At 53.1% G+C, this 25,096-nt stretch overlaps 1 protein-coding gene across 1 annotated transcript in view; it reads right to left on the minus strand.

The window, feature by feature from the left end:
• ZC3H18 (zinc finger CCCH-type containing 18) overlaps nucleotides 1-25,096 on the minus strand; it is a 97,717-nt gene that overhangs the window by 7,287 nt on the left and 65,334 nt on the right. Inside the window, exons 10-16 of the mRNA XM_075326219.1 lie at nucleotides 2,560-2,805; nucleotides 2,170-2,283; nucleotides 1,721-1,828; nucleotides 1,184-1,405; nucleotides 980-1,105; nucleotides 591-599; nucleotides 12-172 (exon numbers count right to left, since the gene is read on the minus strand). Of these exons, the coding sequence (XP_075182334.1) occupies nucleotides 12-172; nucleotides 591-599; nucleotides 980-1,105; nucleotides 1,184-1,405; nucleotides 1,721-1,828; nucleotides 2,170-2,283; nucleotides 2,560-2,805 (986 nt within the window). The remainder of the gene's footprint in view (nucleotides 1-11; nucleotides 173-590; nucleotides 600-979; nucleotides 1,106-1,183; nucleotides 1,406-1,720; nucleotides 1,829-2,169; nucleotides 2,284-2,559; nucleotides 2,806-25,096) is intronic.

The following is a 25,096-nucleotide window of genomic DNA, read 5'->3' on the forward strand; positions in this document are numbered from 1 at the left end:
CAGGTACTTACCTTTCTCCTTTTTCGGCTGTGAAGGCGCGGGGGACTGCGAGCTGGCGGAGGAGACGGGGCTGGCGAGGTCGGCGTACATGTCATCGGAGTCGGCGCTGCGCACAGAACTGCTGGAGGAGGAGACGCTGGAGACGGAGGACACGCTGCTGACGCTCAAGGACCTGCGGGCACACACCGCACGCTTCAAACATTTATTCTTTATGGAACTTTCCAGACAGAACAGAAAAGGGGGAGACCAAAAACACCGAGTGCTAATAATTGTGCCCAATGTGTCCCCTGGTGTGACCCCAAAGCTCTCCTGTAAGGGGAACACTTCCCAGGCTCTCTTTACAGTGTGTGCATGACGAGAGTGGTAGTCCCATCCCACCACATGGGTGGAAAAAACAACAACCTAAATTTACACCAACAAGGGAAAAAAAAAGTGAAGGAAAGTGTTCATGTAAATTCTAAGATAGAAAGTGCGGACAGATATAGCTGCGGATTATAGTGCGGGGGATGGGACTATTCCGGTAGAGCAGGTGGAGCTGCTGAACACCCCCCTACCCTCCCCCCCTCTGCTGCCGAGGACGATCGCCTCACCTGGATTTCCTGGTTTTGTTTCCAGATGTGCAGAGAGAGACAAAAAAAGAAAACACAAGAGAAGTGATTACAGCGAGAAGTGGATCCAAGTAGATCATATACAATCATAAGGATCTAATTTTGTCAAAGCTGCAGCAAACGGCGGGTGTCATCGACCCCTCCGTATCAGAGCGGCTCCGGTTATACCGAAAATGCAATCGCTTAAGTAACAATTGCTCGAGCGACTGTCCTCTAACTCAACGCCCTGGTCATATGGCTTAATACAAGGATGTGACTGCAGAGTCACCCGTCACCCAGTATTCTGTGCAGAGGGAGATATTTGGGGTACAGGGTGCCACCATCAGACCTCCAGAAGTACCTTCTCGCCCCCATCTGACACACCATCTTACCTGGATTTTCGAGACGCAGAAGGAGAAGGTGAGAGCGACGCGGAGGTGGAGCGCGAGGACCTGGAGAGTGAGCCGGAGCTGGAGCCGCTGTAGCTGCTGCCGCTGATGCTGCCGCTGACGGTCCTCCTGCGGCAGATAACAGTGACTGATACATGTGACCCCGCGTACGGTATTAATCATGAGGGCGGCCGTTCCGTTTCTTACCTCCTTGGTGGCGCTTTCCTTTTTGGCTCTTTCGTTCTGCCGATTCTTTTCTCGCCCGGTTTAGCAGCTTCTGGCCCGACCTTTGGAGGTTTTACCGTCACAGCAGTGGGTGCGGCGGCTGTGGCAGCGGTGGTGGTGGCGGCAGCGGTGGTGGTGGCGGCAGCGGGAGCTGATGGCGCCGCTACTGGGGGCGGCACAACCTTCTTCACAATTACCTTCTCCCTGAACACAGAAAATGTATTACATCCTCTTATAGAAACACATAAGGGGTCATCAGCCGCTAATCTAATGTGTACGGCGGACCCCCGACCCGGAGACGTCGTCAGGTAAGCCGCCGCCAGCAGCGTCCGTCACTGAGAACACGTGCACGATCAGCCGAGATGAGCGTACATGTGTAATGGATGAAGGAAAGACACAGGAAAGCATAGTGTAACCAATATGTGATGGAATATAAGCAGTGCTTCCATTCTGTATTGGATGCAGCCTGCAGTGTAAAGAATGGAGGTTTTAATTTCTGCGCCCTTATTTCGGACTCACCCTTTGGCGGCGGCGGCGGCTGGGATAGGTTCTCCCTTGCCCTTCGCGGAGGCTTTATGTGGAGACGGCCGCGGCGATGGAGACGGCGAGGAGGAGAAAGATCGAGACCTAAAGACAGAAAAGGGGGGGAAAAATGGAGGCAAGTGATGAATGGAAACCCTGGGCTGCATTCAGGGGTCTGCTATTCTGTTGAAGGCTATTGTTCTCTGTTATCACTTATTCACTGCTTCTGGATGAAAAAACCCCCCAAACTTTTCAGTGACACAAGTTGGTGTAAAATCAGGAGGCTCCGACACCCAGTGTGCAGGACGGACGGCTCTGCACCCGAAGTGTCAGTTCCCGGAAACCCGGCAGACCGGTCGGACCGCCATCATTTCCACTTTCACAGCGGAGATTTTACCCTTTAGATTCTGACATTTTTTTAATGGGGGGGGGGGGGGGAAGGTTACCTGGAACGGCTGCCGGAAAACGAGCTGTGCCGGGAGGAGCGGCTGGAGTACGAGCTGTAAGACGAGGAGCGGGAGGACCCGGAGCCGGAGTACGAGGACGAGCGGGAGGAGGATCTGAAGAAGAAAGGACACGGATCATTAAGAAGCCGTCACCTCTCAATCCTCTGCTGCAGTCAGTGAATGGAAACCTCAGACTTCTCACAGCTGAGGGTTTGCACCATCAGCAGCCGGGACTCCAGACATTGCTGCACACACAGGATACAATTGTAGCAAACCCTCAGTTGTGAGCAATATTTCACCAAGTCTTCACCAGGGTTCGAGCTATTGCTCGCAGGTATCAGTTTTCGGTACATATCATGAGCATATACAGACATGGCTCAGGTCATTTACCTGGAGGAATTGGATCCAGAGTCGGAGGACCCCGAGGTGTGACGCCGCCTGCGCCCCCTGCTGGGAGAGCCGGAGAGTCCAAGCTTCTTTTTTGGGGACTTGGATCGGCGCCAGGGGTCCTTCCACTCATCGGCCCTTTTTACTGACGAGCCACCAGATAAATTTGGGGCCACAGCGGATGCAGAAGGATTAGCAGCGGATAAAGTCGCAGCAGGAGCATCTTTCTTCAAGGCATCGTTGGGGCGACTGCGGGGAAAAATAAACATGTGAGCAGATATTATTATGTAAGTAATTAAGGTGGTGACATCACTGAGAACACCGCCTATCCATCACCAGAGATCAGCGGTGACATCACTGAGAACACCTCCTATCCATCACCAGAGATCAGCAGTGACATCACTGAGAACACCTCCTATCCATCACCAGAGATCAGCGGTGACATCACTGAGAACACCGCCTATCCATCACCAGAGATCAGCAGTGACATCACTGAGAACACCGCCTATCCATCACCAGAGATCAGCGGTGACATCACTGAGAACACCTCCTATCCATCACCAGAGATCAGCAGTGACATCACTGAGAACACCTCCTATCCATCACCAGAGATCAGCGGTGACATCACTGAGAACACCGCCTATCCATCACCAGAGATCAGCGGTGACATCACTGAGAACACCGCCTATCCATCACCAGAGATCAGCAGTGACATCACTGAGAACACCGCCTATCACCAGAGACCAGCGGTGACATCACTGAGAACACCTCCTATCCATCACCAGAGACCAGCGGTGACATCACTGAGAACACCGCCTATCCATCACCAGAGATCAGCAGTGACATCACTGAGAACACCGCCTATCCATCACCAGAGATCAGCGGTGACCTCACTGAGAACACCTCCTATCCATCACCAGAGATCAGCGGTGACATCACTGAGAACACCTCCTATCCATCACCAGAGATCAGCAGTGACATCACTGAGAACACCTCCTATCCATCACCAGAGATCAGCAGTGACATCACTGAGAACACCGCCTATCACCAGAGACCAGCGGTGACATCACTGAGAACACCTCCTATCCATCACCAGAGATCAGCAGTGACATCACTGAGAACACCTCCTATCCATCACCAGAGATCAGCGGTGACATCACTGAGAACACCGCCTATCCATCACCAGAGATCAGCGGTGACATCACTGAGAACACCGCCTATCCATCACCAGAGATCAGCGGTGACATCACTGAGAACACCTCCTATCCATCACCAGAGATCAGCAGTGACATCACTGAGAACACCTCCTATCCATCACCAGATATCAGCGGTGACATCACTGAGAACACCTCCTATCCATCACCAGAGATCAGCGGTGACATCACTGAGAACACCTCCTATCCATCACCAGAGATCAGCAGTGACATCACTGAGAACACCTCCTATCCATCACCAGAGATCAGCGGTGACATCACTGAGAACACCTCCTATCCATCACCAGAGATCAGCAGTGACATCACTGAGAACACCTCCTATCCATCACCAGAGATCAGCGGTGACATCACTGAGAACACCTCCTATCCATCACCAGAGACCAGCGGTGACATCACTGAGAACACCGCCTATCCATCACCAGAGACCAGCGGTGACATCACTGAGAACACCTCCTATCCATCACCAGAGATCAGCGGTGACATCACTGAGAACACCTCCTATCCATCACCAGAGATCAGCAGTGACATCACTGAGAACACCTCCTATCCATCACCAGAGATCAGCGGTGACATCACTGAGAACACCTCCTATCCATCACCAGAGATCAGCGGTGACATCACTGAGAACACCGCCTATCCATCACCAGAGACCAGCGGTGACATCACTGAGAACACCTCCTATCCATCACCAGAGATCAGCGGTGACATCACTGAGAACACCTCCTATCCATCACCAGAGATCAGCAGTGACATCACTGAGAACACCTCCTATCCATCACCAGAGATCAGCGGTGACATCACTGAGAACACCTCCTATCCATCACCAGAGATCAGCGGTGACATCACTGAGAACACCACCTATCCATCACCAGAGATCAGCAGTGACATCACTGAGAACACCTCCTATCCATCACCAGAGATCAGCAGTGACATCACTGAGAACACCGCCTATCCATCACCAGAGATCAGCGGTGACATCACTGAGAACACCTCCTATCCATCACCAGAGATCAGCGGTGACATCACTGAGAACACCTCCTATCCATCACCAGAGATCAGCAGTGACATCACTGAGAACACCACCTATCCATCACCAGAGATCAGCAGTGACATCACTGAGAACACCTCCTATCCATCACCAGAGATCAGCGGTGACATCACTGAGAACACCTCCTATCCATCACCAGAGATCAGCAGTGACATCACTGAGAACACCTCCTATCCATCACCAGAGATCAGCAGTGACATCACTGAGAACACCTCCTATCCATCACCAGAGATCAGCGGTGACATCACTGAGAACACCTCCTATCCATCACCAGAGATCAGCGGTGACATCACTGAGAACACCTCCTATCCATCACCAGAGACCAGCGGTGACATCACTGAGAACACCTCCTATCCATCACCAGAGATCAGCGGTGACATCACTGAGAACACCTCCTATCCATCACCAGAGATCAGCGGTGACATCACTGAGAACACCACCTATCCATCACCAGAGATCAGCAGTGACATCACTGAGAACACCGCCTATCCATCACCAGAGATCAGCGGTGACATCACTGAGAACACCTCCTATCCATCACCAGAGATCAGCAGTGACATCACTGAGAACACCTCCTATCCATCACCAGAGATCAGCGGTGACATCACTGAGAACACCTCCTATCCATCACCAGAGATCAGCGGTGACATCACTGAGAACACCTCCTATCCATCACCAGAGATCAGCGGTGACATCACTGAGAACACCACCTATCCATCACCAGAGATCAGCAGTGACATCACTGAGAACACCTCCTATCCATCACCAGAGATCAGCGGTGACATCACTGAGAACACCTCCTATCCATCACCAGAGATCAGCGGTGACATCACTGAGAACACCACCTATCCATCACCAGAGATCAGCGGTGACATCACTGAGAACACCTCCTATCCATCACCAGAGATCAGCGGTGACATCACTGAGAACACCACCTATCCATCACCAGAGATCAGCGGTGACATCACTGAGAACACCTCCTATCCATTACCAGAGATCAGCAGTGACATCACTGAGAACACCTATCCATCACCAGAGATCAGCGGTGACATCACTGAGAACACCTCCTATCCATCACCAGAGATCAGCAGTGACATCACTGAGAACACCGCCTATCCATCACCAGAGATCAGCAGTGACATCACTGAGAACACCGCCTAATCATCACCAGAGATCAGCGGTGACATCACTGAGAACACCGCCTATCCATCACCAGAGATCAGCAGTGACATCACTGAGAACACCTCCTATCCATCACCAGAAATCAGCGGTGACATCACTGAAAACACCTCCTATCCATCACCAGAGATCAGCAGTGACATCACTGAGAACACCGCCTATCCATCACCAGAGATCAGCGGTGACATCACTGAGAACACCTCCTATCCATCACCAGAGATCAGCGGTGACATCACTGAGAACACCTCCTATCCATCACCAGAGATCAGCAGTGACATCACTGAGAACACCTCCTATCCATCACCAGAGATCAGCGGTGACATCACTGAGAACACCTCCTATCCATCACCAGAGACCAGCGGTGACATCACTGAGAACACCTCCTATCCATCACCAGAGATCAGCGGTGACATCACTGAGAACACCTCCTATCCATCACCAGAGATCAGCGGTGACATCACTGATAACACCTCCTATCCATCACCAGAGATCAGCGGTGACATCACTGATAACACCTCCTATCCATCACCAGAGATCAGCGGTGACATCACTGAGAACACCTCCTATCCATCACCAGAGATCAGCGGTGACATCACTGAGAACACCACCTATCCATCACCAGAGATCAGCGGTGACATCACTGAGAACACCGCCTATCCATCACCAGAGATCAGCGGTGACATCACTGAGAACACCTCCTATCCATCACCAGAGATCAGCGGTGACATCACTGAGAACACCTCCTATCCATCACCAGAGATCAGCGGTGACATCACTGAGAACACCTCCTATCCATCACCAGAGATCAGCGGTGACATCACTGAGAACACCACCTATCCATCACCAGAGATCAGCAGTGACATCACTGAGAACACCTCCTATCCATCACCAGAGATCAGCGGTGACATCACTGAGAACACCTCCTATCCATCACCAGAGATCAGCGGTGACATCACTGAGAACACCACCTATCCATCACCAGAGATCAGCGGTGACATCACTGAGAACACCTCCTATCCATCACCAGAGATCAGCGGTGACATCACTGAGAACACCACCTATCCATCACCAGAGATCAGCGGTGACATCACTGAGAACACCTCCTATCCATCACCAGAGATCAGCAGTGACATCACTGAGAACACCTATCCATCACCAGAGATCAGCGGTGACATCACTGAGAACACCTCCTATCCATCACCAGAGATCAGCAGTGACATCACTGAGAACACCGCCTATCCATCACCAGAGATCAGCAGTGACATCACTGAGAACACCGCCTAATCATCACCAGAGATCAGCGGTGACATCACTGAGAACACCGCCTATCCATCACCAGAGATCAGCAGTGACATCACTGAGAACACCTCCTATCCATCACCAGAAATCAGCGGTGACATCACTGAAAACACCTCCTATCCATCACCAGAGATCAGCAGTGACATCACTGAGAACACCGCCTATCCATCACCAGAGATCAGCGGTGACATCACTGAGAACACCACCTATCCATCACCAGAGATCAGCAGTGACATCACTGAGAACACCTCCTATCCATCACCAGAGATCAGCGGTGACATCACTGAGAACACCTCCTATCCATCACCAGAGATCAGCGGTGACATCACTGAGAACACCACCTATCCATCACCAGAGATCAGCGGTGACATCACTGAGAACACCTCCTATCCATTACCAGAGATCAGCAGTGACATCACTGAGAACACCTATCCATCACCAGAGATCAGCGGTGACATCACTGAGAACACCTCCTATCCATCACCAGAGATCAGCAGTGACATCACTGAGAACACCGCCTATCCATCACCAGAGATCAGCAGTGACATCACTGAGAACACCGCCTAATCATCACCAGAGATCAGCGGTGACATCACTGAGAACACCGCCTATCCATCACCAGAGATCAGCAGTGACATCACTGAGAACACCTCCTATCCATCACCAGAAATCAGCGGTGACATCACTGAAAACACCTCCTATCCATCACCAGAGATCAGCAGTGACATCACTGAGAACACCGCCTATCCATCACCAGAGATCAGCGGTGACATCACTGAGAACACCTCCTATCCATCACCAGAGATCAGCGGTGACATCACTGAGAACACCTCCTATCCATCACCAGAGATCAGCAGTGACATCACTGAGAACACCTCCTATCCATCACCAGAGATCAGCGGTGACATCACTGAGAACACCTCCTATCCATCACCAGAGACCAGCGGTGACATCACTGAGAACACCTCCTATCCATCACCAGAGATCAGCGGTGACATCACTGAGAACACCTCCTATCCATCACCAGAGATCAGCGGTGACATCACTGATAACACCTCCTATCCATCACCAGAGATCAGCGGTGACATCACTGATAACACCTCCTATCCATCACCAGAGATCAGCGGTGACATCACTGAGAACACCTCCTATCCATCACCAGAGATCAGCGGTGACATCACTGAGAACACCACCTATCCATCACCAGAGATCAGCGGTGACATCACTGAGAACACCGCCTATCCATCACCAGAGATCAGCGGTGACATCACTGAGAACACCTCCTATCCATCACCAGAGATCAGCGGTGACATCACTGAGAACACCTCCTATCCATCACCAGAGATCAGCGGTGACATCACTGAGAACACCTCCTATCCATCACCAGAGATCAGCGGTGACATCACTGAGAACACCACCTATCCATCACCAGAGATCAGCAGTGACATCACTGAGAACACCTCCTATCCATCACCAGAGATCAGCGGTGACATCACTGAGAACACCTCCTATCCATCACCAGAGATCAGCGGTGACATCACTGAGAACACCACCTATCCATCACCAGAGATCAGCGGTGACATCACTGAGAACACCTCCTATCCATCACCAGAGATCAGCGGTGACATCACTGAGAACACCACCTATCCATCACCAGAGATCAGCGGTGACATCACTGAGAACACCTCCTATCCATCACCAGAGATCAGCAGTGACATCACTGAGAACACCTATCCATCACCAGAGATCAGCGGTGACATCACTGAGAACACCTCCTATCCATCACCAGAGATCAGCAGTGACATCACTGAGAACACCGCCTATCCATCACCAGAGATCAGCAGTGACATCACTGAGAACACCGCCTAATCATCACCAGAGATCAGCGGTGACATCACTGAGAACACCGCCTATCCATCACCAGAGATCAGCAGTGACATCACTGAGAACACCTCCTATCCATCACCAGAAATCAGCGGTGACATCACTGAAAACACCTCCTATCCATCACCAGAGATCAGCAGTGACATCACTGAGAACACCGCCTATCCATCACCAGAGATCAGCGGTGACATCACTGAGAACACCTCCTATCCATCACCAGAGATCAGCGGTGACATCACTGAGAACACCTCCTATCCATCACCAGAGATCAGCAGTGACATCACTGAGAACACCGCCTATCCATCACCAGAGATCAGCAGTGACATCACTGAGAACACCTCCTATCCATCACCAGAGATCAGCGGTGACATCACTGAGAACACCGCCTATCCATCACCAGAGATCAGCGGTGACATCACTGAGAACACCTCCTATCCATCACCAGAGATCAGCGGTGACATCACTGAGAACACCTCCTATCCATCACCAGAGATCAGCGGTGACATCACTGAGAACACCTCCTATCCATCACCAGAGATCAGCGGTGACATCACTGAGAACACCACCTATCCATCACCAGACATCAGCAGCGACATCACTGAGAACACCTCCTATCCATCACCAGAGATCAGCGGTGACATCACTGAGAACACCTCCTATCCATCACCAGAGATCAGCGGTGACATCACTGAGAACACCACCTATCCATCACCAGAGATCAGCGGTGACATCACTGAGAACACCTCCTATCCATCACCAGAGATCAGCAGTGACATCACTGAGAACACCTATCCATCACCAGAGATCAGCGGTGACATCACTGAGAACACCTCCTATCCATCACCAGAGATCAGCAGTGACATCACTGAGAACACCGCCTATCCATCACCAGAGATCAGCAGTGACATCACTGAGAACACCGCCTAATCATCACCAGAGATCAGCGGTGACATCACTGAGAACACCGCCTATCCATCACCAGAGATCAGCGGTGACATCACTGAGAACACCGCCTATCCATCACCAGAGATCAGCAGTGACATCACTGAGAACACCTCCTATCCATCACCAGAGATCAGCGGTGACATCACTGAGAACACCTCCTATCCATCACCAGAAATCAGCGGTGACATCACTGAAAACACCTCCTATCCATCACCAGAGATCAGCAGTGACATCACTGAGAACACCGCCTATCCATCACCAGAGATCAGCGGTGACATCACTGAGAACACCGCCTATCCATCACCAGAGATCAGCGGTGACATCACTGAAAACACCTCCTATCCATCACCAGAGATCAGCGGTGACATCACTGAGAACACCTCCTATCCATCACCAGAGATCAGCAGTGACATCACTGAGAACACCGCCTATCCATCACCAGAGATCAGCAGTGACATCACTGAGAACACCTCCTATCCATCACCAGAGATCAGCGGTGACATCACTGAGAACACCGCCTATCCATCACCAGAGATCAGCGGTGACATCACTGAGAACACCTCCTATCCATCACCAGAGATCAGCAGTGACATCACTGAGAACACCACCTATCCATCACCAGAGATCAGCGGTGACATCACTGAGAACACCTCCTATCCATCACCAGAGATCAGCGGTGACATCACTGAGAACACCGCCTATCCATCACCAGAGATCAGCGGTGACATCACTGAGAACACCTCCTATCCATCACCAGAGATCAGCGGTGACATCACTGAGAACACCGCCTATCCATCACCAGAGATCAGCGGTGACATCACTGAGAACACCTCCTATCCATCACCAGAAATCAACAGTGACATCACTGAGAACACCTCCTATCCATCACCAGAGATCAACGGTGACATCACTGAGAACACCTCCTATCCATCACCAGAGATCAGCGGTGACATCACTGAGAACACCGCCTATCCATCACCAGAGATCAGCGGTGACATCACTGAGAACACCGCCTATCCATCACCAGAGATCAGCGGTGACATCACTGAGAACACCGCCTATCCATCAGTAGAGGTTTATTTGGCGGTTTCCCAGGTCATTTGCACATAGTTTCCATACTTGGCTCATTATTGCGCAGTTTCTGCAGACTTTCTCGCCGCTGATCTCCGCAGAGTGGAGTTTTGCATTTCATTTCACAGGAGTTTAGTATTCGGGGGTTTTGCGGTGACTCCGGGATTCCTCCTCTGCAGGTGATGGAACGGCTGATTGTCATAGGAAAGCTCTTACGTCACCGGTGGAGGGAGGAAACACGATTCACGGGAAGCAGCAGTGTCGACATCACATAATTACTTCCTATACTGACTCTGACGACAGCAATATGCAAATGACGTGCACAACAGGCAGCACTGCAGAAAGCCATCCTCATTACAGCGGCCGTCCGCCCCCATGTGCAGGGTCCATATGTTTCTCTGTTGTCCGCCCCTATGTAGAGGGTCCTGTGCACTGCTATCTATGGGGGCTGATATGTGCTGTACAGGACTTGTGCACTGCTATCTATGGGGGGCTGATATGTGCTGTACAGGTCCTGTGCACTGGTATCTATGGGGGGCTGATATTTGCTGTATAGGTCCTGTGCACTGCTATCTATGGGAGGCTGATATGAGCTGTATAGGTCCTGTGCACTGCTATCTATGGGAGGCTGATATGTGCTGTATAGGTCTTGTGCACTGCTATCTATGGGAGGCTGATATGTGCTGTATAGGTCCTGCGCACTGCTATCTATGGGGGGCGGATAAGTGGGGTACAGGTCCTGTGCACTGCTATCTATGGGAGGCTGATATGTGCTGTATAGGTCCTGCGCACTGCTATCTATGGGGGGCGGATATGTGCTGTACAGGTCCTGTGCATTGCCATCTATGGGGGCTGATATGTGCTGTATAGGTCCTGTGCACTGCTATCTATGGGGGGACTGATATGTGCTGTACAGTACCTGTGCACTGCTATCTATAGGGGCTGATATATGATGTATAGGTCCTGTGCACTGCTATCTATGGGGGGCTGATATGTGCTATACAGTACCTGTGCACTGCTATCTATAGGGGCTGATATATGATGTATAGGTCCTGTGCACTGCTATCTATGGGGGGCTGATATGTGCTGTACAGGACCTGTGCACTGGTATCTATGGGGGGCGGATATGTGCTGTACAGGACCTGTGCACTGGTATCTATGGGGGGCTGATATACACTGTACAGGTCCTGTGCACTGCTATCTATGGGGGGCGGATATGTGGGGTAGAGGTCCTGTGCACTGCTATCTATGGGGGGCTGATATGTGCTGTACAGATCCTGTGCACTGCTATATATGGGAGGCTGATATGTGCTGTATAGGTCTTGTGCACTGTTATCTATGGGGGGCGGATATGTGGGGTACAGGTCCTGTACACTGCTATCTATGGGGGGCGGATATGTGGGGTACAGGTCTTGTGCACTGTTATCTATGGGGGGCTGATATGTGGGGTACAGGTCTTGTGCACTGCTATCTATGGGGGGCTGATATGCGCTGTACAGGTCCTGCAATATAAGACCCTGCTAATGGCACCCAAATAGCGGACTTTCCCAGGCTGCAGACGTTCACGTGGTGGCACTGTGCTCATCGGCCCGGCTGCCAGCATTATATGGGCTCACTGATAGCGATGAGCTGTGAAGGTGCTGCGGTGTGTACATCACCACCGAGCAGCGTGGACAGTGGATGAGAGACACGCTGCACAAACAAACACCTTCCTCCACGAGGAAAACGTCTCCAGAAAAACACAAGTGAATGTGAGCAATTATCAGAGGAAACAGCCGTCAATCACTCGCTGCCTACGTAAGGCCGGGGCCGGCAGCGCCGGGGCCGCGATCATTATCTCCGGGCGCTGCGCACAAAAAGCGCTGAGTCTTCAGAAGTGCCTTCATAAACAAAGGAGATTGACGTCCATCGCTCCGGCGCGCGGCAGGAATATGACAGAAGATCACGTCAAAGGCAGAAGAATGGCGGGTCATGTCCGGGAAAAGATTACACCCAATATCCGCGTTTATGGCCCGAGCGAGGGTCATCAGATTACACAAACACGCCAAAAATCACAACACAATAAGCCCCAATCCGCAGCGTCAGCCCACCTGTAACATCAGGACAATTACATGTCCGGCAATCGCACGGCACTCCAGATCACTGACCAATGTGCAAGCTTCATGTAAACAATGGCTTGAGTAGCAATCGCTCATATCCCGTCCTCCATCTCTGCAAAGAGGCGATGACCTAAATCTACCGGACTGCAACAGATAGACTGGTAACTACCTAATCTTACTATTCAGCCGAAAACAAGTCCCTAATATTAGAATTGCTAATACGGCAATCGCTCCAGTACGAGAAGAGATTTGCATTTCTCTGAAAAGGTGTAGAAATCCCGGACCGGGCTGCGGGAAAATTCCCAACACGACGCCACCGTCAGCGCTGGTCTAATAGCAATCGCCCAAATGGCAATCGCACGACCGAGCGATAAACACCGGAAGTGATTAACCCTCGTGTGATACGGCCGGGGGGCACCGGTGACAGCCAAAGGGAGACATACCGGAAAATTAAAGGGTCATTTTTGGAGGAAGGGGATTGTGCTGCAAGTCCCCCCTCTGATCGGAGCAATGGCCGCACATGGCACAGAGCTGATCACAGGCAGAAACAAGGAGCCAAGCAGAAGCCCCGTGTATAGTGCGGGACATGTGATGCCTCCGGGTCCCGTCACTCGCACGAGAGGTGAAGACGTTGCAATTAATCCGAAACTAATCCGCCATTACTGCCATGTTTATTGCTTTGCGAGTACGACTCGAGCCGGGTCAGCGATGAACGTGGGGTGCAGACACCGCGCCCGTCTAGGTACCGGACACTGTTAACGCGCCTCCCCCGCTATGTCCGGTCCACACCGCCCGGCTGCATTTGCCCACTCAGACTTAGAGGGGGTTTCCACAAATGGCGGATTATTGCCTCATAAAGGTTGCAGATTGCCGGCTTATCTCTCTGGCTCCTTTCCATACATTTATTTTATGTCTTTACAGTGTCAGAGAGTGGAGGTTATTCCTGTATCCGGGACACTTCATGATCTTAATATACAACTGCGTCCACGCCGCCACACTGCGTCCACGTCGCCATGCTGTGCTGTGCTGGTGAGAAACAACAGGCGATGCCAGCTCTGGAGGCAATAACGATCATTGCAAAGGGTTTACAGCCGCTGCTGTGGGTCTATACAACCAAAGGAAGGAGGAACCAGGCCTTAGGGATGCACCTCAACATTATCCGGGACCCCCACCCCAGTCATTCGGGACCCCCCAGTCATCTGGAACCGACTCCCAAGTCATCTGGGCCCCAGTTATCCAGGACCCCCCTTCCCCACCCCCAGTCATCCGGGAAGCCCTCTTCCTGGTCATCTGCCTTTGCTCCAGGTCATCCGGGAGAATTCCCCCCGCCCCCCAGTCATTTGGGAGAATGCCCCCGCGTAATTTTGGAGAATCCCCCCCACCCCCCAATCACTTCCCCAACCCCCAGTCATTTTGGAGAATCCCCCCGCCCCCTAGTCATCTGGGACAACTCGCCCCCATCTCACTGAGCGCGGTGCACGGCACAATTTGGTGGTACTTATCCTACAAGAGAGGCCATCTCCAGGACAAGAGCCCCAAAGTAACAGACGGACACAGCAAGCAGAGATCTCGAAAACATTAGAAGGGTCCTTCCCATCCTCTCCAGCCTTCCCATCCTCTCCAGCCTTCCCATCCTCCCCATCCTCCCCATCCTCCCCAGCCTTCCCATCCTCTCCAGCCTTCCCATCCTCCCCAGCCTTCCCATCCTCCCCAGCCTTCCCATCCTCTCCAGCCTTCCCATCCTCCCCAGCCTTCCCATCCTCTCCAGCCTTCCCATCCTCCCCAGCCTTCCCATCCTCCCCAGCCTTCCCATCCTCCCCAGCCTTCCCATCCTCCCCAGCCTTCCCATCCTCCCCAGCCTTCCCATCCTCCCCAGCCTTCCCATCCTCCCCAGCCTTCCCATCCTCCCCAGCCTTCCCATCCTCTCCAGCCTTCCCATCCTCTCCAGCCTTCCCATCCTCTCCAGCCTTCCCATCCTCTCCAGCCTTCCCATCCTCTCCAGCCTTCCCATCCTCTCCAGCCTTCCCATCCTCTCCAGCCTTCCCATCCTCTCCAGCCTTCCCATCCTCTCCAGCCTTCCCATCCTCTCCAGCCTTCCCATCCTCCCCAGCCTTCCCATCCTCCCCAGCCTTCCCATCCTCCCCAGCCTTCCCATCCTCCCCAGCCTTCCCATCCTCTCCAGCCTTCCCATCCTCTCCAGCCTTCCCATCCTCTCCACCCTTCCCATCCTCTCCACCCTTCCCATCCTCTCCACCCTTCCCATCCTCTCCACCCTTCCCATCCTCTCCACCCTTCCCATCCTCTCCACCCTTCCCATCCTCTTCACTCTTCCCATCCTCTTCACCCTTCCCATCCTCTTCACCCTTCCCATCCTCTTCATCCTTCCCATCCTCTTCATCATTCCCATTTTTATAAATGGCTGCTGTTGGATAATGCTCATAAATATAAGCAAATTTGTAATTTGCTGCTTGTTAAAATTTTCAGCCGTTCTTGAGATATTAACACTTTTCTTTTGTTTACAGTTCGTTGCCTTGGAGACCGACCACCGCTGCAAAACACGTGCAGCGCTTACAAGCTTTTTTTTTCCCCTGCTGAGCTTGTAAGCGCTGTATGAAGCGGGTAGTCCCCTCCTAATCCCGGACAGCTTCATCGTAGCGTTTACAAACCAGACTGCAGCGGTAGTCGGTTTCCTCGGCAACGAGAAGGAAAAAAAGTGTTAATATCTCATTAACGGCTGAAATTTTTGAGAAGCAGTAAATTGCAAAAGTGTTTGTTTTTACAAGGACTATGAAGCCGTGAAATAAAGGGGGGCTGAGACATCCGAATCATAAAATACAAGCATCAATATAGCCGCTATCACAGCTTGCACAGTGGAGGTCACCCAGCTTTTCCAGGATCCTGCATAGTAAGCTCTCTATGAATAGACCCGTCATCCTTCACACACATTGTGCATCAGAGACACAGGATAGTAAATCCCTCCCGATAAATCGGCCTCTTTTCCCGTCAGACTAATGGCTGGAGCCGAGGGATGAATGGACGCTTGTGATTACATGAGCCGTGCTCTGAGCCGGCTGTGTGCGCAAAGTTCACCTCCGGCACAGTGTGCGGTCAGCCGGCAGTGTACCTGCACACAGCGCCCCCGGTGGCCAGCCGCGGTATGGCACGGACATCACCCGGCCGCTGTGGAGTGAGAATTTCCACTGGTGTAGGTGGCCACATTCCTGAGCCACTCGGAGAGACGACATTTTATCACATACACAGACACTGACCCGAGAAAAGCAAAAAAAAAAACCCAAAAAAATGAGGGGGCCGAGAAATGACGTTACCCGGGAACCTGGCCCCATACACCTGCACATAGAGGAGTTCAGCAGCTGCCGGCCGTCTCTGGCACCGCGGTCACTGAATACTGAGGACGGAGGAGACGGGCGGTCACTGAATACTGAAGACGGAGGAGACGGGCGGTCACTGAATACTGAAGACGGAGGAGACGGGCGGTCACTGAATACTGAGGACGGAGGAGACAGGCGGTCACTGAATACTGAGGACGGAGGAGACGGGCGGTCACTGAATACTGAGGACAGAGGAGACGGGCGGTCACTGAATACTGAGGACGGAGGAGACGGGCGGTCACTGAATACTGAGGACGGAGGAGACGGGCGGTCACTGAATACTGAGGACGGAGGAGACGGGCGGTCACTGAATACTGAGGACGGAGGAGACGGGCGGTCACTGAATACTGAGGACGGAGGAGACGGGCGGTCACTGAATACTGAGGACGGAGGAGACGGGCGGTCACTGAATACTGAGGACGGAGGAGACGGGCGGTCACTGAATACTGAAGAGACGAGCGGTCACTGAATACTGAGGAGACGGGCAGTCACTGAATACTGAAGAGACGAGCGGTCACTGAATACTGAGGAGACGGGCAGTCACTGAATACTGAGGAGACGAGCGGTCACTGAATACTGAGGACAAAGGAGACGGGCGGTCACTGAATACTGAAGACGGAGGAGACAGGCGGTCACTGAATACTGAAGACGGAGGAGACGGGCGGTCACTGAATACCGAGGACGGAGGAGACGGGCGGTCACTGAATACTGAGGACGGAGGAGACGGGCGGTCACTGAATACTGAGGACGGAGGAGACGGGCGGTCACTGAATACTGAGGACGGAGGAGACGGGCGGTCACTGAATACTGAAGACGGAGGAGACGGGCGGTCACTGAATACCGAGGACGGAGGAGACGGGCGGTCACTGAATACCGAGGACGGAGGAGACGGGCGGTCACTGAATACTGAGGACGGAGGAGACGGGCGGTCACTGAATACTGAGGACGGAGGAGACGGGCGGTCACTGAATACTGAGGACGGAGGAGACGGGCGGTCACTGAATACTGAGGACGGAGGAGACGGGCGGTCACTGAATACTGAGGACGGAGGAGACGGGCGGTCACTGAATACTGAGGGCGGAGGAGACGGGCGGTCACTGAATACTGAGGACGGAGGAGACGGGCGGTCACTGAATACTGAGGACGGAGGAGACGGGCGGTCACTGAATACTGAGGACGGAGGAGACGGGCGGTCACTGAATACTGAGGACGGAGGAGACGGGCGGTCACTGAATACTGAGGACGGAGGAGACGGGCGGTCACTGAATACTGAGGACGGAGGAGACGGGCGGTCACTGAATACTGAGGACGGAGGAGACGGGCGGTCACTGAATACTGAGGACGGAGGAGACGGGCGATCACTGAATACTGAGGACGGAGGAGACGGGCGGTCACTGAATACTGAGGACGGAGGAGACGGGCGGTCACTGAATACTGAGGACGGAGGAGACGGGCGGTCACTGAATACTGAGGACAGAGGAGACGGGCGGTCACTGAATACTGAGGACGGAGGAGACGGGCGGTCACTGAATACTGAAGAGACGAGTGGTCACTGAATACTGAGGAGACGGGCAGTCACTGAATACTGAAGAGACGAGTGGTCACTGAATACTGAGGAGACGGGCAGTCACTGAATACTGAGGAGACGAGCGGTCACTGAATACTGAGGACAAAGGAGACGGGCGATCACTGAATACTGAAGACGGAGGAGACAGGCGGTCACTGAATACTGAAGACGGAGGAGACGGGCGGTCACTGAATACTGAGGATGGAGGAGACGGGCGGTCACTGAATACTGAGGACGGAGGAGACGGGCAGTCACTGAATACTGAGAACGGAGGAGACGGGCGGTCACTGAATACTGAGGACGGAGGAGACGGGCGGTCACTGAATACTGAGGACGGAGGAGACGGGCGGTCACTGAATACGGAGGACGGAGGAGACGGGCGGTCACTGAATACGGAGGACGGAGGAGACGGGCGGTCACTGAATACTGAGGACGGAGGAGACAGGCGGTCACTGAATACTGAGGATGGAGTCGAAAACTGTCGCTTTCTGGACAATAAAAGCTCTCTTTTGGGACGATTAGTTAGGGACGACCGGCCTCACCTTAAAGTGTTTCTAGTTATCTCTGAGCGTATATAATTAATTAATAATTTTATTCATTTATATAGCGCTATTAATTCCGCAGCGCTTTACATCCATCACAACATGCAACACTGTCCGCATTGGGGCTCACAATCTAAATTCCCTATCTGTACATGTCTATGGAGTGTGGGAGGAAACCGGAGAACCCGGAGGAAACTCACGCAAACACGGGGAGAACATACAAACTCCTTGCAGATGGTGTCCTTGGTGGGATTTCAACCCAGGACCCCAGCGCTGCAAGACTGCAGTGCTAACCACTGAGCCACCACAAGACTGCAATGCTAACCACTGAGCCACCACAAGACTGCAGGGCTAACCACTGAGCCACCACAAGACTGCAGTGCTAACCACTGAGCCACCGAGCTGCCCGTGTATAGCATGGATCAGGCAGGTACAGACATATAACGGGATCAGTGGTGATCACTGCGGGTACAGACATATAATGGGATCACTGGTGATCACTGCGGGTACAGACATATAACGGGATCAGTGGTGGTCCGGAGGTTACACCAGATCCAGGGTCTTAGCAGGAGGAAGGCTCATGGCTGAACGCAGCAGATGCCACAGTCGGCCATTGTTCGGGGATCTCTCGATGGCGTCGCGCTTCGTGTTCACAGATAAGATTTCTTCCTGATGAAATAATTTCCTGTGTTTACAAACACCGCAGAGAAAAATCCATCCAAACGCTGGACCTTCCGCTGAGCACACAGCATTGAGCGTACTGTCCCTTTAAGTAAACACGGCGGGTGGCACAAAGGTCTCCATGTTCCCGAGTGACCCCGCGCCGCTCCGCACCTGCCCGACGTCACCATCAAATGTTCCCTCCTGGCCGGGTGCTATTTATACCAGTCTATATCTGTCCGGTGAGCTCAGCCGCGAAGGATGTGCATCCGGGACGAGCCGCCAGACCATCTTGTAATCCGGAATGTACGGGCTGAGCGCAGATATTCTGGATTACTGGATATCTAGAAGAATGTGTAGAAATGTAGTGATGGCCGCAGAGAAGCGGGAAAAAAATGTGTGCGCCTCTGCAGGGATCTGGGGCGAGTGATGCCGGGCCCTCTGCAGGGATCCGGGGCGAGTGATGCCGGGGCCCTCTGCAGGGATCTGGGGCGAGTGATGCCGGGCCCTCTGCAGGGATCCGGGGCGAGTGATGCAGTGCTCTCTGCAGGGATCCGGGGAGAGTGATGCCGGGCCCTCTGCAGGGATCCGGGGCGAGTGATGCCAGGTGCTCTGCAGGGATCCGGGGCGAGTGATGCAGTGCCCTCTGCAGGGATCCGGGGCGAGTGATGACGGGCCCTCTGCAGGGATCCGGGGCGAGTGATGCCGGGCCCCCTGCAGGGATCCGGGGCGAGTGATGCCGGGCCCTCTGCAGGGATCCGGGGAGAGTGATGCCGGGCCCTCTGCAGGGATCCGGGGAGAGTGATGCCGGGCCCTCTGCAGGGATCCGGGGAGAGTGATGCCGGGCCCTCTGCAGGGATCCGGGGAGAGTGATGCCGGGCCCCCTGCAGGGATCCGGGGAGAGTGATGCCGGGCCCTCTGCAGGGATCCGGGGAGAGTGATGCCGGGCCCTCTGCAGGGATCCGGGGCGAGTGATGCCGGGCCCTCTGCAGGGATCCGGGGAGAGTGATGCCGGGCCCTCTGCAGGGATCCGGGGAGAGTGATGCAGGGCCCTCTGCAGGGATCCGGGGCGAGTGATGCCGGGCCCTCTGCAGGGATCCGGGGCGAGTGATGCCGGGCCCTCTGCAGGGATCCGGGGCGAGTGATGCCGGGCCCTCTGCAGGGATCCGGGGCGAGTGATGCCGGGCCCTCTGCAGGGATCCGGGGCGAGTGATGCCGGGCCCTCTGCAGGGATCCGGGGCGAGTGATGCCGGGCCCTCTGCAGGGATCCGGGGCGAGTGATGCCGGGCCTTCTGCAGGGATCCGGGGCGAGTGATGCCGGGCCCTCTGCAGGGATCCGGGGCGAGTGATGCCGGGTGCTCTGCAGGGATCCGGGGCGAGTGATGCCGGGCCCTCTGCAGGGATCCGGGGCGAGTGATGCCGGGCCCTCTGCAGGGATCCGGGGCGAGTGATGCCGGGCCCCCTGCAGGGATCCGGGGCGAGTGATGCCGTGCCCTCTGCCGCACCTGGCTCAGTGCCCGGAGGTGCCACGTGGAGTGGATTGTCCAGTTCACACTGTACACAGGAGGAAACGAGTGGCTGTAAATAAACTCTGCAAACAATTATTTCATACAGAAAACAGGAAGTGGAAGGACCTGGATCTTACTCCTGTCCCTGCGATGACACCGCGGGAGTGGCCCCGAGTCCTCCGCCATCCACACGTCCTCCGCAAGAGGAGCGGTGAAATCCCAGATTGGTCAACAGCGGACGAGGAACAGGCTCCAGGATTATAGACGTCACACGCCCGAGTGCCAAACTGTGCCCACTGCTGAGGGGCGAGTATGTAACACACAGGGCGAGCCACGCCGGGAGCAAGGAGCCACGCCAGGAGCAACGAGCTGCAGACATCACACGCCCGGCTGCCAGACTGTGCCCGCTGCTGAGGGGCGAGTATGTAACACAAAGGGCGAGCCACGCCGGGAGCAAGGAGCAACGAGCTGCAGACATCACACGCCCGGCTGCCAGACTGTGCCCGCTGCTGAGGGGCGAGTATGTAACACACAGGGCGAGCCACGCCGGGAGCAAGGAGCAACGAGCTGCAGACATCACACGCCCGGCTGCCAGACTGTGCCCGCTGCTGAGGCGCGAGTATGTAACACACAGGGCGAGCCACGCCGGGAGCAAGGAGCCACGCCGGGAGCAACGAGCTGCAGACATCACACGCCCGGCTGCCAGACTGTGCCCGCTGCTGAGTATGTAACACATAGGGTGATCTGTGCCGGCAGCAAGGGGCCACGCAGGCAGCAATGGACAGCACTGGCACCACCGGCAGCAATCAGCAACACATGCCTCTGTCAATCATAATAAACTGCACCCACGGCCAGAGTATAACTACACAAGTGCCTGTATTATAGGCTATATACAGAAAAGATCTGCAGAAAACATTAAGCCACCTTGTATATAAATTACCTGATTATTATACTCCAGAGCTGCAATCACTATTCTGCTGGTGCAGTCACTGTGTACATACATTACATTATTACATTACTGATCTTGAATGATTCCACCAGCAGAATAGTGAGTGCAGCTCTGGAATATAATACAGGAGGTAACTCAGGATCAGTAATGTAATGTATGTACACAGTGACTGCACCAGCAGAATAGTGAGTGCAGCTCTGGAATATAATACAGGAGGTAACTCAGGATCAGTAATGTAATGTGTGTACACAGTGACTGCACCAGCAGAATAGTGAGTGCAGCTCTGGAGTATAATACAGGAGGTAACTCAGGATCAGTAATGTAATGTATGTACACAGTGAGTGCACCAGCAGAATAGTGAGTGCAGCTCTGGAGTATAATACAGGAGGTAACTCAGGATCAGTAATGTAATGTATGTGCACAGTGACTGCACCAGCAGAATAGTGAGTGCAGCTCTGGAATATAATACAGGAGGTAACTCAGGATCAGTAATGTAATGTGTGTACACAGTGACTGCACCAGCAGAATAGTGAGTGCAGCTCTGGAGTATAATACAGGAGGTAACTCAGGATCAGTAATGTAATGTATGTACACAGTGAGTGCACCAGCAGAATAGTGAGTGCAGCTCTGGAGTATAATACAGGAGGTAACTCAGGATCAGTAATATAATGTATGTACATAGTGACTGCACCAGCAGAATAGTGAGTGCAGCTCTGGAGTATAATACAGGAGGTCACTCAGGATCAGTAATGTAATGTATGTACATAGTGACTGCACAAGCAGAATAGTGAGTGCAGCTCTGGAGAATAATACAGAAGGTAACTCAGGATCAGTAATGCGTGTACACAGTAACTGCACCAGCTCTGCAATAGCTCGAAAGTGAGTTCATTGAGTTCAATGAGATCACCTGAGGCAAGTTTACTTGCGGTCACAGGTTGGATACCGTGGGAACCTCCAGCTGTGACTGCAGGAAAACCCATTAACATCGCCTCAGTATGTAGCAGAGTCGGGAATGTCGTGGGACCTCGAGTGGATTACGCTGGACCTGGGTGTTTGGGAGGGTGATAAAAGACAAAAAACATCCTCTTTATTTCAAATGAAGGACTTTTTCAGTGTTTATCTTTATATCTTTTCACTTACAGAAACGCCTCCCATTACTAATCCAGGGCTTAATGGCAGCTGTGAGCTGTCATTAACGCCTTATATCACCCCGATTGCCACCGCACCTGGGCAATCGGGAAGAGCCAGGTAAAGTGCCAGATTTGTTACATCTAAAGGATGCGACAATCCTGGGCGGCAGCAGGCTGCTTTTTTTTAGCCTGGGGGGACCCAATAACAATCGGCCTCCCCAGCCTGGGAATACCAGCCCCCAGCTGTTGGATTTATCATGGGTTGGGACTGCACGATATTTAAATTAAATTATTTTAAAAATTAACTAATTTTTTTTAAAAAGCCGCATGCTGTTCCGCTTGTTTTGACACACAGCCAAGATAGGCGCAGGGCTGGGGGCTGCAGCCCGTAGCTATGCCTTTATCTGTGGGAGACGTTAGACTTTTTTTTGTTTTATTTATTTTTACACCTCTATAGGGATGCAGTGTGTGTAATTCCAACCAATCACAGACGCTGTCACACAGGGTGGGGGTGTGGTCTGATTTGAACCAATCAAAAGGTGTCGGGACTGACAGTGAGTGGGGAAGCAGTGAATATGCATGATAGTTAATGAGCGGACCCGGAAGCACTACGAGAGCTGCGTGGGAGACTCAGTAAGTATACCTGTCCCGTGTTGCCGCCCCCCCTCGCCCTTTCCACCACCATTCTATAGCAGATTGGTCGGGTCCCAATAGACTTCTATGGGGTTCGGCTTCGGGGCAGATGGTCGCGTTCGAGTTAGAGTCCGGTCCCGAACCGGGTTCGCCCATCTCTACTCAGGAAAAGTAGAGATTTGTCCCTTGGACAATAACATTACATTCTTTACTATTGAAGATTATGCAATTTGGGCGTGCGGGTGACATGACTCACATCCGGGCGGAGAGGACGGAAAAAATAAAGACTGTGCACCAACCAAATGCAGGTCAGTCTGAGTCACTCCGGTCCTCCATGGTGGTGAATGAAAAACGGAAATGCCAAATAAAAACAACCAAAAAGTGATGGTGACGCCCTGAGAGTGGGCGGATCAGGGACCATCGGGGGCTCCGCGTGACCCTAGGTGTCTGCCGGGGGGCGCAGATCTCTGAATGATGAGCTCTGTCTGACCTCATCCACACCACTGATAGCTGCTTTTTGTGTACAACTGTGCATAGGCAGAAAGCTGCCAATCAGTGGTGGGGGCATGGTCACACAGCGCTTATGAATAAGGAAGACTACCTGGCAGCAGTTTACTAGTCCTCTGACGATAACCGCCTGCTCTATCAAAAGCACAGCAAGCAGCCCAGTCAGTGATACATGGCTGGAATCAGGGTCTCTTCCCCTGCAATATGCTGCTCTCAGATTAGGGGGTAAACACCTGCTATAAGATTCCCATTAAAAGTAAGCAGCACGTTCCACCCAGATCTATTGTAAACAGACACCTAAATATAGAAGCTTCCGGAGCTATAATTAGCAGCTTCTATTAATAGCTGCGCAGCAGAACAGAGCGAAGGTGTGAAGTGCGGGGAAAGTATGCAGAGCGCGCAGCGCGGGAGCCGGCGCGCAGCACTCACTCGGGAGGATAAGGACATGGAGACTGTGCAGCCGGCACCGCCAACCGGCTGACAATGTGCAGCCACTATAGATACACGGACAGGCAGGAAACGGCCGCAGGGCAAGCGACTGATCCATAGCTCCACCGACAGGCGAGCAAGTGATCGACAGGCGAGCAAGTGATCCATAGCTCCACCGACAGGCGAGCAAGTGCGACAGGCGAGCAAGTGATCGACAGGCGAGCAAGTGATCCATAGCTCCACCGACAGGCGAGCAAGTGATCAACAGGCAATCGATGCTGCCCGCCACCGACAAGCGAGCAAGTGATCGTGAGACGATTGATGCTGCCCGCTACAAGTGTAACATATTTATCTACATTTTTATTAAACTCACAGGTCACCAATAAATAAGGATTAGTGCAGGGTAGTGCGTTGTGGAAAACAGACCGCAACGGAGCAGTGCAGGGGTGCGGAGGCTGGGGCCGGACATAGGCAGCGTCTACAGCAG

Source organism: Anomaloglossus baeobatrachus, chromosome 10, assembly GCF_048569485.1.
Source record: "Anomaloglossus baeobatrachus isolate aAnoBae1 chromosome 10, aAnoBae1.hap1, whole genome shotgun sequence".
Lineage (NCBI taxonomy): Eukaryota > Metazoa > Chordata > Amphibia > Anura > Aromobatidae > Anomaloglossus > Anomaloglossus baeobatrachus.